The sequence below is a fragment of the Sminthopsis crassicaudata genome, chromosome 1 (genome assembly GCF_048593235.1).
Source record: "Sminthopsis crassicaudata isolate SCR6 chromosome 1, ASM4859323v1, whole genome shotgun sequence".
Taxonomy (NCBI): Eukaryota; Metazoa; Chordata; class Mammalia; order Dasyuromorphia; family Dasyuridae; genus Sminthopsis; species Sminthopsis crassicaudata.
The window spans coordinates 75,858,289-75,877,198 of NC_133617.1; the positions used below are offsets into that span (position 1 = coordinate 75,858,289).

Genomic DNA, 18,910 nt, shown 5'->3' on the forward strand with positions numbered 1-18,910 from the left:
TGATTAACGCCTTTCTCCTCCCCGCCCCAGAGAACCATTCCTTCAAACTAAAAATTGGAAAAGAGAATTCTAAAAGTTCAGCCAAAAGGAAGCAAGTCTGACACGACACGCTCCCCACCCAGAGGCTCTCCCTTCTGTCAGATTTCTCCTTTGGGGACAAGCTCGATTATTATAATTTCGTGGAATTCACTTTCGGTGGTTTCCATTGTTCTCCCCTCCCCCACGTTGGCGCTGTGTCTATTTTCCTGGCTCTATTTACTTCACTTTGCTCGGATCTCACCAGTCTTCCCGCGCTCTGTACGCGTCCACTCCCATAGTTTGCTCAGCCATTTTGCAGTTGATGGGCATCTACTCCGCGTCCCTTTTTTGAGAAAAGAAAGCCCTTCTACGTCCCGGACAAAGTCCGTTAGTTTCCGGCTTTGGACCTCGAGGTTTTGGATCAATCAGCCTCACCTTCTTAGCATAATCCCAAATAAGAATGGCTACCCCACGCCCCAAGCTCCAAAGGCCTTCAAGGCCCTGCTCCAGGCTCTGAGAAACTCCGTGGCCCGTACTCAAACCCGCCAAACCTGTCCCGCCCTCCTCCCGGAGCCCCGCCCTCCTCCCGGAGCCCCGCCCTCCTCCCGGAGCCCCGCCCTCCTCCCGGAGCCCCGCCCCCTTCCCGGAGCCCCGCCCCTCAGGCAAGCTCCCTCCCTCTCCTTTCCTCCTTTCGGGCGGCAGGCACCGACAAGACTGTGAAGATGTGGCAGATATTCCCCTACGGGGATGACTGCCTGACCTTGCTTCGGACGTTTTTCTGCTACCAGTCGACGGTGGCGGTGTGCCCCCTGGGCTGCCGGGTGACTGTGGCCTTTGAGGACCCCTGCAGTGCCACTTACACCCTGGTGCAGTACGGGACGGCAGACTGCGAAGAGGCTCGCCACGACCACGGCCCCCAGGAAGACCCCACGGACCACATCACAGGTGCGCGCGCGCGTCCCTGCGGAGCTCAGCCTGCTCTCGGGGCCTCGCAGCGAGCCTCCTTCCCCAGAGCCAGAAGCCGCCCGGGGCTAGCGGCCCTTTCTTTGTCCCCACTCCCAGGCCTGTGCTGCTGCCCTTACCTGAAGCTTTACGCCTCCTCAAGCCTGGACTGCACTTTGAGAATCTGGACCGAGGACAATAAGCTGCTCAGGTGTGGGGTCGGGCGCGGAGCACTTGTGGCCAGAGCCCAGCGGACTTGGGGCTCCCCTCCCTCCCTGCAGGACGAGGGGCTTGGGGGAGCGAAACTGTCCTTGCCTCCTTACTCCCCAGGATAATGCATCTGAACGCGCCTCCAGAGGCCATCACCTTCTGCAACGACAAGGGGGATCTGATCCTTGCCATTGGCTCACAGCTGTCCTTGCTCTCCCACAAACTCTACCTGCCCACGATATATCTGGTCAAGGTACCTCCCAGCACCGGATCGGGCCTGGGGAACCCGGCTCTGCCTGGGGGATCTGGACAAACTGGGCTCTGGCCGGGACTCCCGGGGACCCGCGGATGGGGGGGGCCGAGGAGCCCGCTGGAGAGCTCCCACACCTAGCCGGCCGGTGTCTCCTCCAAACCCTGCAGGTGCTGTGTAGGAAGCTGCCATTCCCCAAAGAGGACCCCCCCTTGTTGATGTCAGATCTGGAGCTGCTGTCTCCAGAAAAGCTGAAAAGGCTGAAAGGATGGCAGGCTCTGCCCAGAGTCCGGTCAGAGCAAGCGCCTTCCCCTCCTCCCCCCGGGGCACATCCTCCTCTGCCCCCCAACCTTTGACTTTGACGGACCCCATAATGGGAGCAACCCTCAGACCCTAAGGCAGGCTCAGTGGCTTTGCCGGCTCCAGACTCCCCCAGACTCGGGGACCCCACGCTCTCGTCACACCATGGATCCCTGCAGGCCTCTCGCTCGTCACCCGCGTAGCTTAGATCCCTAGCTGCCCCGCACCCAACCCCCCGACCCTGGGATTCATCAGCTTGTCCCGCCTTTTTCTTCACCCTCACACTCTCAACTTCCAGACCCCTACCCCGTCCTCTCAGTGCAGCTGTCCGCAGAGCTGCTGCCACAGGCGGGCCACATGAGAAAACTCCCTAACCAGGGGGCTGGTCTTAGGGCCCCCACAGCCAGCCCCTCGCCGCCTTCTAGCTCTGCGGCCCGTCTAAAGCTGGCATTTCCTGGAGAGGCTGCATGTGTACAAGGCTTTGTATGCTACTGTTTATTGATTTGGTCCTCTGGCCACTTGAGATCCCTGAAGAAAACGGTTAGGTCATCGCCAAGCCCTCGCTTTCACATCCCCAGTTCTTTCAGATTCTTGTGTGGGTGGAGGGGAGGGGATCCCTCCCTTCTCCCCCGAGGCTGCTCTGATCTCTCCCTCTCCCAAGGGTCCACCCTCCTTGCTCCCCCCCCCTTCATGTGATTGTGCTTAGAGTCCGTGGGTGTCCCACAAGGGCTGGTCCCATGTTTACTCTTGTTCCATTTGTCATGTGCAGGATGAAGCAGAGTATAAAGCAGGAGTATATCGATGCAGAGAAGAAAGAACTGGAGATCAAGGAGGTGTGTAAGGGAGAGCAGGAACAGAAGAAGGGGATGGAGTGGGGCTCCCCCCAGCCTGACTCACTACCTAGCAGCCTCCCAATCCATGTCTATTCCCTGGGAAGGCCTGTTTTTTCCTTCTCTTCGCCCTTGCATTTCTCCCCTTCTGGTTATCTCCGGGTACGAGTCTGCCTTTCTCCGTTTCTCGTTCTGTGACTTAAGAACGAATCTCCCTGCTTTGTCCCTCTCTCTGCCTCTAGCTCAGCGTGCACCCTTGTCCCTTTGCCTCCCCTGGGCATGCCGTTGGGCAGTATTGGGTGAGGGCTGTCTTGGAGCTGCTGCTTGGAGAGCAGGTTGAGAGGTTTCTTTTAATTCTGTTAGGCCTGTGCCAAACTGGCCCTCAGGGATCAGGAGCTTCAGGACCTGGCCCTGGGACAGGTGGAGCCCTTGGCCCAAATCCTCATCACTCCCCAGCTTCGTCTGGAGGCCTTCCACAACTACCTCCAGGTCATCTACGGCTCTCGGCTGGATAGCGTGGTGAGCACCCCTTCCCGCAGTTCCGAGAGAGCCCTTGGGCCTACGATTCCTACCCACGCCCTTCCCAAGCTCACACGGGCCGCCAATCTCAGCCTGAGTGTTCTTTCCAGCTCAAATCATCACTCAGGTTTTCCCCCAAGAAGCTAAGTTCCCTTTTTAGATCTTGAGGATTCCTTGGGCCGAAAAAGGTGAGAACAAATAAATCAAAGATACAGCTGTCTGCAATTTTGTGAGAATGTCATGGGATTGGGCATGATGGCAGTATGGGGTCTGGGGGTGCCCAAAGGGAGAGACAGAGACTTGGGCATGGAAGCCACCCACAGGAGGCAGCTGGCACAAAGCAGTCCCATTCTGGGGAGCCCTGATGACAGATCTGGTCAGATTGCTCAGGACTGAAGGACACAGTTCTGAGCCCTCTCCGTTTTCCAAATGGAAAATGGTATAAATAAGGAGTTGTACAAGGTAATAATAATGGGTTAGGGTTAACCCTAACCCTTTCTCATCCCAGGCTCACATTTCTCTCCCCTCTTCAATTCCAACTGGGTTCAGGTTTCTCTCCCCTGCCTCTCCCACATTAAATCCCATTTCTTTTTTCCCCAGGCTGTTTCCCTTGTTCCTGTCCCTGGGGCTCAGATTTCTTTCTCCCATCTTCCACCAGGCTTAGATTTCTCTCAAAAATCCCCCAAGTCCAAGCTAGAACTTTCAGCCTCTTGACTTTCCTTTATCTTTTCCTTTCCCAATGGCAAAGAGCAAAGAGGAAGATGAGGCTCTACAAGATTTTTCAGGCTCCGTGGACAGACAGCCTTTGACCTCGGTAAGAAAGCCCAAGATGGTCCTGGGACCCTCCCCTTCGATGTATTCCTAGCTCTCCCCCAGTCTTTCCCCTAAGACTGTACTATCCCTCCTTGACCTTCACTATGACCTTGGACTTTGTCCCATCATCCCTTTTACCCCTAAGCCTTCCCTCCCATTGCTTTTTGCATTTATCCATCCCCCTAGTATCCTTGTGGGGATCCTAAATAACCTTGTGTGACTCTCTACTAATATACTTTCAAGATTCTTTTGCTATCCTTAAACACCACCCCTTTCCCCCACCTAGTATATCTAGAGGAGATTCTCCCATTATACATGAAGGACACTAAACAATATCCCTTCTGGATCCCCTCTCCAATAGGCCTTTTTAGAAACCTCCATTAATTCCCTCTTAGATGGTTTTTCATTATACCCCCAAGACTTAGCTCCCCAGATTCCTTCCCAAGAAAGTCTGAATAGGACTTTTCCCCAGTATATCTTCCTCTCCCACTTCTGCAAAAAGACCTTTCCCTATTGTTCCCCCCCGGAGAACCCTACCCAAAATCTGACTAGGTCTCTTCCCATGTCTCATATCCTATTTTCAGCATCCTCTCCTAATATCATTAGGGACCCTTGCCTAATACTCTTGTTAGCCCAGCTCCCTGCTATTAACTGCAGAATACATACCTGGCATCTTGGTCCAACATTTCTTTAGGACTCTTATCTACCAGAGTTCTCCCTGGTATTCATCTTGGGAGTTTCCCCTTGATATTTCTCTAGAACTCTTCTCCCTTTAGTACCTCCCTTCGTGTGTGTGTGTGTGTGTGTGTATATATCTGTTTCTACTCCCTCTAACAATATCCTGAGAACCCTCCCCATACATCCCTCTGTGACTGTTCCATTATACTCCCACCATTTTCCTGGGACCTAACCTCCATCTTTCCTTGGGATGCTCTTCCAAGATACCTGGGGCTTTCTCCTAATATATCTGTAGAACACAACTGGGATCTTACCCCTCTCTAATAATCTTAAGGATCTTTTTACAATATTAGTTCTCCAATGTGCCCTATAGAAAATCACCTGCCACTTCTACTGCTCCTTGGGGACTCTACCCCCAAATATTTTTTCTTTGTATCTACCCAGTATACCCAAGAACCTTCTAACCAGTTACTTCTGCAAGAGTGACCCTTTATCATGCTGGGACTCCACCCAAAGGTCTTAAGACTTTCTCCCAGTATCTGTTGGCGCTCTCTCCTAATGTTTCTTCCCACAGTCTCTGCCACACTCAGCAACTTTCCCTAATATCCCCCAAAGATCTTCTCTAACATCCTTCTGCGACTGTTCCCTAACATAACAAGAAAATATTTACTCAACATTCTGGGTCTTTCTCTTAACATCTTTTCTAAGGACCTTTCCTCCCAATTTTTCTCTTGGGGCCTTTCTCCACTATCCCTTCAAGATTACTCCTCAAATCTCTTTCTCAATATTCCTAACTTAATCCTATCCCTGTGGACCCTGAACCCTTCCCCCAACATTCTCTTGTTCCTTTGGGGAAAAGTTCCCTTAGCAAAAATCTTTTTCTTTGTATCCACTCATCATTATCCCTTTTAAGGACCCTCTACTAATAGGCCTATTGGGATCACTCTTTCCTCAAACCCCTTTCCAGTATTCTTATGTGACCCACCTTACCTGAAATCCCTTCTGGGATCCTCTCTCATTATCTTCTGGGACCTTCTACCACTACATCTTAGGACCCTCTCTTTGTATTCCTTAGATCTTTCCTCAAGTACCTTTTCCCATTTCTTCTCTGCTCTTAATCCCCAGCTACCATATATCCCTAGCATCCTCTCCTAATATTTGGGTAGCCTTTTCCCAATATAGTACAGAATATATACCCAGCACTTTCTGGGACCTTCCTCCTCTCCCTAGGATGTGCCCTCAATATTCTTGCAAGATGGTTATGTAAAACTTTCCTGGGATTTTCCTTTAATGTCTCTCCAGTACTCTTCTCCAATATTCCTCCTTTGCACTTTAAGCCAATGTCCCCTAGGACCTGTGACTCTGTTCCCAGCTCTTCCCTAGGTTCTTCCTCCAGTATTTCTTCCCATTATTAGACTTCTCCAATATTCCAGAGCACCCTTTCCTAATGTCTGCTAATATCTTTGTGTGACTCTCCTGTAACAATCGTTAAAAGGGGGGGGACCTTTTTAAATATCCTCCATGGTCCCTTCAACAGTATTCTGTAGGACCCTCCCTCAGCATCCCCCTGGTGGGGACTTTCTGCCAATATCTTCCCCGGGGACCCTTTGCCAGCACCTCCCAGGAATCCTTTCCCACTATCCCTTTGTGACTCTTCCTCAGATGGTGTCTCAGAGCTCCATATGTCAGAAGTGGGGGGTGAGCTTAGACGTCATGTTCATGCAAGGAGCCACTTCTACGAAGAGTTCCAGAGTGGAGAGGATCCCGAAGTTGTCTCAAGTGAGGGTCATAAAGGATCAGGGATTTGGGATGAAGATCTGAGGTCCTGATGGGAGGGGCTTCTGGGGGGGGTCGTCTTGCCTAAGGGCTGTCCAAAAGCTTTCAGTGCCTGTCTCTTCTAGATCCCATTGAGCCAAAGGACTCTGCAACCCTGTACAGAAGTCAGCGGCTTCTTCCCCTCCTCCAGAACCCTACCTGGACTCCCTTCCACCATAACCAAGGTGAGGAGTAAGTCCCTACAGAGGTGGGCAGAGACTTGGGGTCCAGTGATACAGATACACAGAATAAATGTAGAGATTTCTATCCAGAGATTATCCCCCAGCACTTCTCCCCATCCCAACTACCATATGAAAAACAGGTGAAGGAGACCCTCTTCCCCTGAAGAACAAGTTGAGGATATGATTTCCCTCAGCACCCTTTGCCCCCCAAAAGTGTCTCCAGGATGGCTCACATTCACTTCCAATGACTTCTGCAAAAGAAACCAGAAGTACCCTAAAATCTTAGGACCCCACAGAGACATCCCTTTGTACCTTTCCTGTGTAGAATCAGTCAACCTTTAGGCCAGGAAAAGTGGAGAGAGTCTTCCCCAAAATAATCCCCCAGGGAGATCCCCTTCTTCTGCAGAAACTGCCTCCAAGAGATGTCACAGAATCCCACCCCCATCCTGGTCCAAAGATCCTTTCTAGGAGACCCACCTCAGATTCTCCATCCCCAAAGTCCCCCAGGAAGAAAATACCCCCAGGACCCTCTTCTCAGTCACCATGGGAGCGGACTCACTGATCCCCCCCTCCCCTTCTGGCCTCTGGCCTCATCCACCTGAGGGGCAGATTTTGCTGCTAACATTATCAAGGACTGGGACACTGGGAGGAGAGGTCGATGACTTAGAGGGCGTAGTCGGGGCTTGTCCCAGGTGTCCATAAGATCTGAGATAGCCCAGCTTTCCCCAATCCCTCCCTCTCCTCACAGATAGGCCTTGGTGTCTGGTTCCTCCTTCCTATTGTAAGGACCGTCTCCCTTTGTCTTTTCCCTAGGTGAGGAACCTCGGGTCCTAGTTCAAAGGACTTTTCCAGGATTTGTGTCTCACTGTCAGAGCCAAGCATTGGGTTCTTGGAGACAATGGTCTGGGTGGGCGTGGGGTGGCCAGACATCACACGGTCATAGATTTGCTATAGATACATTGAAAAGGAGCATTGAAATCAGCTGGGTCACCACCTGTTTTTACAAATGAGGAAACTTGGGTAGAAAAGTGACTTGCTCAAAGTTACACAAGGAGCTGAAGCTAGTCATTTACTAGAAATTCCAGGTTCTCAATACCATCCAGTCCCACTGTATTTGGGCTTAAATCATTAGATCAAAGCAGAACTAAGAGTCCAAAGTAGGCCTGATGCGGCCCTGGGCTGAGAATCTGTTCACTGTGGCCCTATGAGCAAGAGCCCACTTTGGAAAAGAAGGTAGACCAATGGGGAAGGGGTGGGAAGAATCATAGAATGTCAGAATTGTAAAGGACCTTAAGAAGGAATTTAGCCCAAATCCCTTTATTTTCCAAATAAGGGAACCAATGGCTAAGGGCAAACAGAAAGGGGGGCTGAAGTCACCCCTGAGGGAAGGGAACCCACAGGAAAAAATGACCCTCATTTTCAAGAAAGAATCACCACTAAGGAGATTGCTGGAGAAACTTAAGCTACACTCAGATGAGAAACCCAGCCCTAACCCCACTAACTGGTAAATGGGTTTTGGGGACTGACCTGGACAAGTTATAGGCAGAGTAGGGTGGTGGATTCAGTCCAAGTCAACATGGCAGCCAAAGAAAGGCTAAAACTCTTGTAGGCTATAACTGCATTAAGAGGCATTTGTCTTGGAGGAGGAAGGACTAATGTTTCTTGTATTCTGCCCCAGGCAGACTACCTGGAATAGTGTGTTTAGTTGGGGGCATCACCTTTTTAGGAGTATGTGGATTGATTGCAGAGTATCTGGTGGAGGGTACTCCAGAACTCTGCCAAAGGAACCAAAAATAGCCCCAAAAAGAGAAAACTTTTAAGGAATGATATGATGGCGAGCAGTCTTTGATGGGCAGTCCTATTAAAGAATGATTATTTTGCTTGACCTTATGAGGAGCAGTGGAATATGGCACAGAGGCAGATTTCAGCTCAAAGCACGGAAAAACTTCCTAATTACAGCTTCAAAAAAAAAAATTGGATTTAGGGCAGTGAGTTCTCTGTCACTAAGGATATTTGAGAATACAGAAGGGAACACTTGTAAGAAAGATTGTAGAGGGGTTTTTGTTTAATGTTTTTTGTTTTGTTTTGTTTTGGTACTGACTGGATTAGCTGCCCTTGAAGATTTCTGTGATAAGCTCTAGGGGCCTCTGGGAAGGGGAAAGCAAGGTGAGGACAGGCTGAAAGGCAGAGAATGTTTGGGGCCCAACAGGGAAAGGTTTTTTGGTATGGAACTGACCTAAGGCAAAAGGCCGACCCGGCCTTGCAGGTTCTGTTAGCAAGATGAGCGCTTGGATCTGATACACTGATGCTCCCTAGCTTTGCTGCCGAGAACTCTTCGCAGACTCCATTTTCTATTCTCCTCAGGATCCACCTCTGCCCTGTTCTGGATCCCTCTTGCAGTAAAGGGTGCAAGAGATGTGGTTAGATAAATTTATTCAAAAAACAAAAGTTGTGGGGTTTTGGTAGATCACAATCTCAACGAGTGGACATTCTATGAGAGCTATGAAGGAGAGTAGGTGGTCTACTGCTCCGATGGGAGGGGGTAGGGGATTGATGGTCCTTCTGCTGCAGCAGTTTTGGAGGCTGTGTTTTAGGTAAAACACTGACACAATGGAAACGGGGTCAGAGGAGAGTTTGTTGTGAGAAATGGCAGCAGGCCAGCTATAAATGATTGTCCTCCCTCTCAGAGACCAGAAGGGACCACAAGATAACTTCTGCCCAGAAGCAGTAAGATGGAAAGTGGAAGCCAAAGAGGTAAGCTGGTAAATGGGTTTCAATTTAAACCCTTCTAACAAGTGGCAGCTGGGGGATATTTTCATTAGAATTCAAGACATTGCTAATTAACATTCATAGATGAAAGAAATTGGCATGGCGAACTGACTCTCCATGAGAATTAGGCCATGGAGGTACCCCAAGAAAATTAGGAAGATTGAGGGTCTTGCTTCCCATATGCTGAGAAGGTGAAAGGAATTTTCCATAACTGATGTCCAAAAGACTCCATTTATTTCTGCAAAGTGATCTCCCTACTTGGATGTTTTTCTGCTTCCTGGCTTACCTCTTCATTTCTTTGAAAGAATGGGGAAAAGTGCTTTGAAGAGAAAAGCAATCTGGAGAGACAACAGGGAATCAACTTGTCATGAGGTGAGAGGTGGGGAGAAGTATATTGGAAGAATCTGACCCAGAAGAAAACTACTGAACAGTTGAAGCTATTTAGATCAGTTTATCACCATTTTTTTTTCTTTTTTTGTGATCTGGACTCCCTTGCCAGTCTAAGCAAAGCTTAGAAGCCCCTCTAGGAATGTCGTTTGTAAGTTCATAAAATGAAATACTTAAGATTACAAAAGGAAACCAGTGATATTGAAAACAGTTTAAAACATTTTGGGAAAAATTCACAGTCCCCTAAATTAAAAATCCCTATTATAAAGATTGAAACTGTACCCTTTGAGGAGGAAGCAATCTCTTGTTCATCAAGGAATGACATGGACTCATAAGAGCCTGCCACAGAGTTTTGACCGGCCAAGGGAAATATAGTGATGACTTCTGGGTTGAAGAACCAGGATAATTCAGGTAACCTTCCCAAACTTGACAGCCATCACTCAAGTCCTAGTGATATATCTGAGGACAAATGGTAACTGCCAGAAAGAAGTTAGAAAATGTTGCTACAGATTAAAAAGTCTTGGCAAGGTGGTATTTTCATTACTGCTGCCAGGTAAATGTATGGACTGAAAACAGATTTGTGAAGTGAATATTCAGCTAATTTGGAAGATGGGTGTTTTGGATTTCTGGCCTTCAGAAATAAGCATGATAAATTCTTGTCCTGAGGACACCTTTCAAGGACTGGTAAGTGTAATGGCCTTGAGCCTTATGAATCCCATCAAGATGATTTTAACTTGAAACTGGAGCAGGAAGGAGAAAACTGCCCACAGAACAATCTGCCAAGGCGAGGTCCACAGAAGGTAGCAGGCACAGTTAGGAAGAATAGCATCAAGGACCCATAATTTATAGAAGACTTGGCAATGAAAAACACGGCCCCAGATGGCAGTGTACAAAAGTACAAAGTAGAAGCAAGCTACAGCCATCTCGGGCTGTCCCGAGAGGCAAGGTGCTCGGGCGAAAGGGCCACAGGTTCCACTGGCCTCTGTCCAGTGGTTTAGTACAGTGTCTGGTACATAGAAAGTGCTCAATATGAAGGAAAACTAGAAATGGAGAGGTGAAGTTATTTGACTAACTTTTATCTCTTCCTCTAAACTGAGGAAGGCTAAAACAAAACCCAGGATAAGTTGGTAATAAAAGAGAACCTACTTGTTCTGAAAAAAATGGATGGAGGCGACTACTTAGTCTCTGACCCTGAAATTGTAAAGATTTTGGAGGACGGGAGAGATCCAAGATTGGAGGAATGCACCCCAATTCCTAAGATGAGAGTGGGGTCTCTGTATTCCTTACAAAATGAAGCAAATTTCACTACTGGGTGACATCACAGTCACATGATGCTCACGAGACTTCCCATGCTCAACCCTGTGGTGGGTGCTCCCGTCCTGCTGAGTGGAAGTCCTAATTGCAGGGTTCTCGGCTTTTCTCTCCTCTCACTGGACCCGGCCATGGGGGTATGAATTTGTAAGTCTTCTCTACTGGTCAAACCTCACCCCCTTCAACTAGATTTCAACGATTGCTAATAATGGCATCAGATCTGAACAAAAAGAGATCGTACGCCGTGTTTGCTTTTTGCAAAGGAATAACAAAAGCAGATGCTGCCGAGGAAAATAGTACCCAAGCGAAGAACCTGTCCACTGGCTGAATGCCTGGGCTGCTACTGAAGTGTCCAGAAGCAAGACAGCCTAGAAGCTGAGGGTTCAAACCCAGAAGCGTTCGTTGGTTTCCTGTGCTGCTAGCAGGGGAAGGGAGGTCCACTTGATGCTTGAGTTACTTCCCATAAGATCCGATGAAGCCTGAAGGCAGAATTTTAAGGCAGTTTGATCTAAGATGTAGATTTTCCTTGGTCTTAGTTGTCCTTGGCAGTCATAGCCAGTTCTGGACTATAGGTGACTCCTTGCAGCAGTCCAGGAGCACCATTGATCCGTCTTGGCGTCTGGTCCACAGCTGCTCCTGAGTACAGCCCTCATCCTGCAGCTTCATTGGGCCATTTCCTACAATTTTCTTGCCCTACTGGGTCTTGACTCGACCATTCTACATCAGGAGAGATTAAAGAGGGCAGTGTGAAAGGGAAAGCAACAGTATTAACTAGGGATGGTTTATAAATTTTTAGAAAAGGAAATGATACCTAAAAGTATTATGTTATGGAAACAGGTCCTAGATCTGGAGATCATAGAAACAGTAAACTTAGATTTCATGTAGAAATAGTAAACTTAGATTTCATCAAGGCATTGGGCCAATCTTTAGTGGAGAAGGGGTGTGTGTGTGTGTGTGTGTGTGTGTGTATGTAGGATGGGTATGAGGATAGGGTAAACTTAGCACCCTTGGGAATATAAATGAATGGCTTATGTCATCTCTGGAGGTCGGTGAAACAGTGACCTGTCTGGCTTTGTGGGATATTTGTTGTCTGTGCCTTAGATGTGCGTTTTACAGATGACACAAGCTAAGGATGGTTACCTGGTCGGATGGGCCAGAGTTCAGACATGTCAGTTTTACAGGATGACCTGAAGCTAAAAAGGCGGGGATAAATGTAAAGAGCGACATCTGGGTCTAGGAGGATGGGGGGATGCCTAGTTCATAGTTTTAGGGGTCTGTAGATGGCAGGGTAACCCCATGGTGAGGGTAGTCTTGAGCTGCCTTAAGAGCAGTGTGGTGTCCAGAACTAGGGAGCTAGTCTTGCTGCACTGTTGTGACCGGCACAACACAAATGGGCCGTTTATTGAGAGAATTCATGCTTTTATACCTTAAAACCATAGGTTATTATTTGAAGCATTGTTCTGTGATCAATCCTGGTCCCTGTTTTTCTCAGGTCTTAGTTCCTGAAACATATTGTGATTTTCTGGAGACTCAATCTTGTGTAAAGTTCACAGCGCCCCAGTAAATGTGCCAGGACCTTATGTTTTCTCATGATTTCAAGCTTAAATGCACCCTTGATTTATCTTAGGAGGAGGGGAATATCCCAGTTATCAAAGTCTCTAGCTTCCTGGGAGTTCTCTACACTGCACTCGTGTCAGATCACAAATAGATAGGTTTGTTGACTACTAAGATGGGTCAACTAGGATGAGGAACTGGTGACTTGTGAAGGCTCAGCTAAAGGAACTGGGGGTATTTCATCTGAAAAGATGGCATTATGAGGGTACAAGATGGCAGTCTTTCAAGTATTTGAAGACTTGTCTGAATCAGGAGTGAAGGGTGAAAACCCTAGACTTGTACAGTTGTATTGAGGGAGGAGATTAGATTCCTGTTCAGGTATGGGTCAGACTAAATGAACTCTCTGGTCCTTCATTCTGACAATTTATGATTCTCTACAGACCCCATCTGTTTTTTCCCTAATTTAGCAGACGCTGCCCTCCCCAACTTTTGTCTGGGAAGATGGTTTCTGGTCTTAATCTCTCTGGACCAGTAATCCAGAACAGTCCCACCAAACCACCTTTAAAGAATGGTCAGTTCTTGCCCTGCCTCCTCCAGGAGCCTCAGAATAGCTCGCTTCCCCTCTCCACATTTCTACGCAAGGTCCAGCTTCTCTCTATGGAGTCTCTTGGGATCCTAAATACTTAAACTTCTATCAAGTCAGTCACCCCTGCAGACTCAGACTTAAGTTTGGGGGCTCCTTTGGACTGCTTGAAAGTTTCCCCTTTATATAGTTATTAGTCTATCAGACTGGGCAATCAGTGCTTGAGTTTGAATTGCAAGATGCTGAAAGTGTGTCTTATGTTTAGAAGGCTAGAGACACTTGACTGAACACAGAGGATCAGGTAGGAATTAGCAGTCCCATGGTCCAAACCCAAAAGCCATTAAATGGTGACCCACCTTGGCTGCATTCTGGTGTGCGGAGGGGTGTTGCCTCAGTACCCACTATTCAGGGGCCATTCCTTTGGAGGGGCTTTTGTGTCCCCTAAGGAGGGCTGACCGGGAAAGGCCTTATTCTGCCCTCATGGCCCTGGGTGAGTTTTTTTGGGAAATTATGATACCTGAGAGAGCCATGGTGTCCCAGGGTAGAGAGACTACATGGAAGCTTTGACATGAGGGCTGTGAGATGTTGTCTAGGAGGGGGCTAGAGGAACCCAGGATGAAGGATCCATGCTTGTAGTCATGGAGTTAGTAGCCCCTCACGTGGTTATCTGGATGATTGCTAGAGGTAGGAAATGCTTTGTTAGGTCTCCCCCTTTTTACCTGGTGTCAGAACCAGGCTGGGCTTCTGTGGTGGCCAACCCTCTGTGGACTGGCTCTCGGCCCTCTTAGGACAAGGACCCTGTGCTTGGAAATAACTTGTAATTTTAAGCAGTTGCAAAGTCTTGAAAAACCAAGATGAACCCAAGAGGGCCACAAGCCCAGGAATGACTTGGGCAGGCTCAGGCGAAGTGGGACCCTTAGGTGACCTCTGAGATCTGACCTCTGTGCCAGCCAGCCTAACTTCACTTGCCACATTAGGGTAAATGCCCACAATTACACACCTGGGCCTTTTGAGCTGGGATGCACAGGGGGTCTGGGATGAGGGCAAAGGGAGAGCAGGCATTCTTGGTCTATCTTGGCCCTAAAAGTTCACAGGGCCAAGTCAGCCTGGCTAGAATATATTTCCCAGGGCCTGGGGAATCAAAAATGACTGTTTCTGCCCCCTCCTCAATCCCTTTGGACTTTTGTCATTCCCCTAATGCTCAGTCTTCTGGAGTGTCCGCTGACTAGTTTGTCTAATGTCCCTCTTGGGAAGCCAAACTCCAATCTGTGAGCTCTCCTGTCTGTAGGAAAGTGTCTCAAGTTGCAAAGGGACAGGTTGCCATTTGCCAGCTGCTATATTTTGTAGGACACAGAGGAAAATTGGGTGCCATGTATGCATTCAGCACATACTGGGGAGCAACCCTGGGCAGGGCTACCCTGGGGGGGAGAGGGCCCTACTCCCCAGAAGCTCCTAATGCAGTTGGGATAAAACGGGTGTCCCTGGACATAGCTTGGTCAGGAAACTAGGCCCCACCTTGAGGAGCTGACCACCAAAGTCACTGTGTTGCACTAGAGTATAGAAATAGCTCTGGGTTTTGGCAGAAGTTCCAAGGGCAAGCTGGGTCACAGATTGACAGCCAAGTGCTAAGAGGCCTAGTGTTGGCTGAAGTCGAGAGCAACTCTCAAACCAAATGATAGAGGGGTTTTTGCTGCATCGGGGAGGGACTGCCACCCCAGCATACCGGACCTAGGAAGGAGAGAGGTCCTAGTGTCAGAGGAGGAGCTGGGAATGGTCTCTGAAGGGACTTGGGAGAAGATGGGGGTGGGACAGCGTGTCTTACCAAAAAAAAAAAAAAAAGGATTCAGGCTTGCTCTGGTTCTCACAATTTGAAGCAAAGAAGGAAACTTTTAGGGCTTCAGAAATAGGATCAGGATTTGGTCCAACTACTTTTCATCTTAATAAAATCATGTCCAATCAGCTGGACAACCTAGTCATTGTATGGAGGATGTTTTAAGTCTGGGGTGGGGTGGGGGGGAATTGGTAGAACTGGGATATCTATTGTATTTAAGCTTGTCTTCTGACTTCCCCCTCTACAGAATAGGGTTTCCATTACAGCACAGTCCCTCCAGACTCGGTAGTTTCAGTCACAGTTTAGAGCTGGAAGAGATCATTAGCTAAACTCGGTTTACGATAAAAAGGAGGCTCAGATTTTAAGTGACTAGCCCAAGGCGTCGGGTTTAAAGTGGGAGAACTGGGATTTGAATGACCCAGTGCTTTTCCAAACGCAGCATGCTCTTCCCAACCCTGTCATGAGGATAGTTTTGTTCTAGGCTGCCTCCTTCCTTGCCTACTCCAGCTCTCATATAGTGATGGAGAGACAGGGGCTTGTACTTGCATCTCAGTATCCAAGATGGGCCTTCATGGGCATTCTCATCCTGTGAGGTCACACATCTGGTCATCTCAGATAAGTTTCCAGATCCATCCCAAGGATCTTCCTCTCGCCCATTTCCCTACTAATCACCCCCCATGCTCCATTGCCTTTGAGGCCAGTTGATCCCTTTCCCCTAAATTCCTCTTGGGAAGTCGAGTTCTGAAAATGGAACCATGAGTGTTTCTGTCTAGGAAGATGGGGAGAAGGAAAGTTTTCTGAATCTCCTGGGAAAAGTGCTACAGTTCTTTAATTCCACAAATACTGAGCACCAACTTCCCTATTCCCTGTGGAGGCAAGAGAACATTTTCAGTTCTGAGCTCCAAACTTTCTGGAAGAATTCTGACAAGCAGAGGAGGGTGGTCAGGAAGGTGATGCCAGTGGAGACCTGGGCATTTGAGAAGTGAAACTGGGAGACAGGAAGTGGAGGTTGGGGGAAGAATATTCCCTTTTTGTCACAGAGCTAGACGGGGGAGGGGGGTACATATGAGGGCCATGAAAGGACATTAAAGCTGACTGAAAATTGAATGGGCTCTCCCAAGAGCTTTTTTTTTGGGGGGGGCAAAAGACAGGTTTATTTAGGGAAGAGGTTACAGACAAAATTTGGACACCAGAAATTATCAAGTATGAAGTAGATTGGAACTCACACTTGCCCAGTAGGAAGGGAGCACTCCATGAGGTTGGAGCTGTAAATCCTGAAAGGTTCTTTGCACCCTAAAAGTGTAATAGGCTTAGAGGAGATATCGAGGGGCATGGGAGAGTAACACCACAAGGCAGAGTGACCCACAGGAAGGCAGTAACAAAGCCATAGCCCAAAAGCTGTTTTATAGAATTTAGCTTCAGGAACTTGACATAACTTGGGATTTCTGACTGAATTACCTCCAGAGGGTGGGACCACAGAACTAAACGGATCTCCATTGTCATATATTCAATCTTCCTGCCTGCCCCAGGGAATTATTTCCGTTTCTGCCCACCAGACCCACCACTCGGGACCTCGTTTCCCCACTTTTTAAAGTGGTTGGGGACCAAGTTATTCAAGTGGATATCCAAGTGGAAGCTGGATGACATTTGAGAATATTGTAGGGGTGATTGCTGTCCTGTTATAGAATCCTTAAGTTCATAAGGCCTTCTATGTAATCTCTCTTGATCCTCACAACAATCCTATCGTTGTAGGTGCCGTTATCCTGCTTTTGCAGAGGAGGAAACTGAGGCTGAGATAGATTGACTTGCCCATGATCATACAGCTAATGAGGCAGGATTGATTTCAAGTCTTCCTGACTCTTAAGACCAGCACTCCTAATTGTCTCAGGTCACCTTTGAGATCCCTCCTAACTCTAGGTTCTGTGGTTCAGTTTCTGCCTAAAGGGAGTCAGTCCTTTTCCCCAGTGGGTATCGAAAGGATGCTGTGGCCATCTGACCAAGGCATTTACACAGCAACTACTCTGCGAGAGGGATTGTTGTGCTTTGAGCTTTACAACAACCCTAGGAAGTAGATGGGATTACCTCACTTTACATTTGAGGAAACAGAGGCCAAAAGATTTAAGTGACTTTCCCAGGGTCTGTGTGTGAACCGCCTCCCAGAGCAGCACTGGTACTGCCCACCAGCTGCCTCAGCTGCGGGAGTCTGGTATACAGTCTTGTATAAGCACAGAATGGCCACTTAACCCCCACCATGCCATTCAAGGAGCAGATGAAGTAGGGGGGATCGTTAACCTTGAGAGGTCGGCATAGATTGTTTACTATGGGCCAGGCACTGTGCTAAGTGCTGGGGATAGAAAGAAAAAAACCCTTACTCTCGAGGAGGGCAAGGAGTAATGGGGAAGACAACATGCAAACAAGTGTGTAAAAATTAGATATTTAGGGCAAGTAGGGAGTGATTTCAGAGGAAGCTACTAGTAAAACCAGGAAGGGCCTCTTGTGGCATCTGGGCTGAGGCTTGAAGCCAGGAGGAAGACATGAGAAGGGAGAGCATCCCAGTGATGGTAGAACAGCCTATCAAAAGGCAGTTGGATTTTGAATGGCCTTAAAAGCCAAAGCCCAGCCACTGAGCTGGAGGGGAGCGACTCGTTTAGGCTTGTCTTTCTGAAGGTCACTTGGGGAACTAAGAAGATGGCCTGAGTAGGGAGCCCAGAAGTGACACACTAGAAGTGTTTCTAAGGTAAAACTGACAGGACTTGGCTATAGCTTCGGGGGAGTTGAGGGAGATGACAATTGGGAAAATAGTGGTACCCCTTACAGTGACAGGGAAATTGAGGAGAGGGGAAGATTTGGGAGGAAAGACTTGGATTTGCTTTTGGGCGTGGTTATGGGATAGCTGGTTTGAAATGTTCAATAAGTGAAGTGATTTGAGCTTAGAGATTAGGGCTGGAGAGAGAACTATATCCACAGAAGTCAAGCAGCATTAAGCACCGTGTGTCGGTGTGCTAAGGGCTAGGGATATAAAAAGAGGTAAATGATCCTGCTTCCATGTCCAGGCATTTGTCATACCTTTGACCCCATTTGAGAGTTAGTTTTCCTTCTCCAGCTCATTTTATAGATGAGGAAACTACAGGGTTAAGTGACTTAGTGTCCTGAGTCTGGATTCAAACTCTGGTCTTCCTGACTCCCGACAACCTAACGGAGATGAACAAGTGCTGGTGCAAATATATACAGGACTTTTAACTAAGGATTGGAAAAGTCAGTTGGGACTTTAAAGGAAGTCGGAAAAACCAATAGATGAAGCGGAGGAGGAAGTGTGTTCCAGGCATGGAGGAAATGGCAGAGAAAATAACCAGCCAAGAGAATGGCTTGTGGAACAGCCAGGAAGTCCCTGTCAGGGAGAACAATATAAGACTGAAGAGGCCGGGAAGGGCTTTGAATACCGAACAGGATTTTGTATCCGATCCTGAAGATGGTAGAATATCACTGGAATTGAATAAAGGGTGACTTGGTGGAAACTGTGCTTTAGGAAAGTCACTGTCGGCTGAATGGAGGACAGATGGGAGAGGGGATCCTGGAGGCAGGCAGAAGAAAGAAATGAGAGATGTTGCAAAGAAAAAAAAGACAATTCTTGGCAATAAATACTGTAAGCAAGAGGAGGGAAAAATGCCCAGATTTGGGCCTGGAGGAACTGGAAGGATGGCAATTCCCTTAACAGGAAAGTTGAGGGAAGAAATGAGTTCCATTTTTGATGTCTACTAGACATTCAGTTTAAAATAATCTGAAATGTGGTTAAAGATGTAAGCCTGGAGATCAGGTTAGGAAAGCTTTGGAATCATCACGGAGATGATTCAATCCACGGAAGCAGATGAGGCACCGAATGAAATAATATAGAGGAGGCGGCATTGGACATGCTATGGG

At 48.1% G+C, this 18,910-nt stretch overlaps 1 protein-coding gene across 1 annotated transcript in view; it reads left to right on the forward strand.

Annotated features, from left to right (window-relative positions):
* WDR97 (WD repeat domain 97) overlaps positions 1–18,910 on the forward strand; it is a 54,775-nt gene that overhangs the window by 4,516 nt on the left and 31,349 nt on the right. The window contains exons 7-15 of the mRNA XM_074275614.1: positions 721–963; positions 1,081–1,171; positions 1,291–1,423; positions 1,591–1,712; positions 2,490–2,553; positions 2,914–3,069; positions 3,818–3,883; positions 6,223–6,339; positions 6,462–6,560. Of these exons, the coding sequence (XP_074131715.1) occupies positions 721–963; positions 1,081–1,171; positions 1,291–1,423; positions 1,591–1,712; positions 2,490–2,553; positions 2,914–3,069; positions 3,818–3,883; positions 6,223–6,339; positions 6,462–6,560 (1,091 nt within the window). The remainder of the gene's footprint in view (positions 1–720; positions 964–1,080; positions 1,172–1,290; positions 1,424–1,590; positions 1,713–2,489; positions 2,554–2,913; positions 3,070–3,817; positions 3,884–6,222; positions 6,340–6,461; positions 6,561–18,910) is intronic.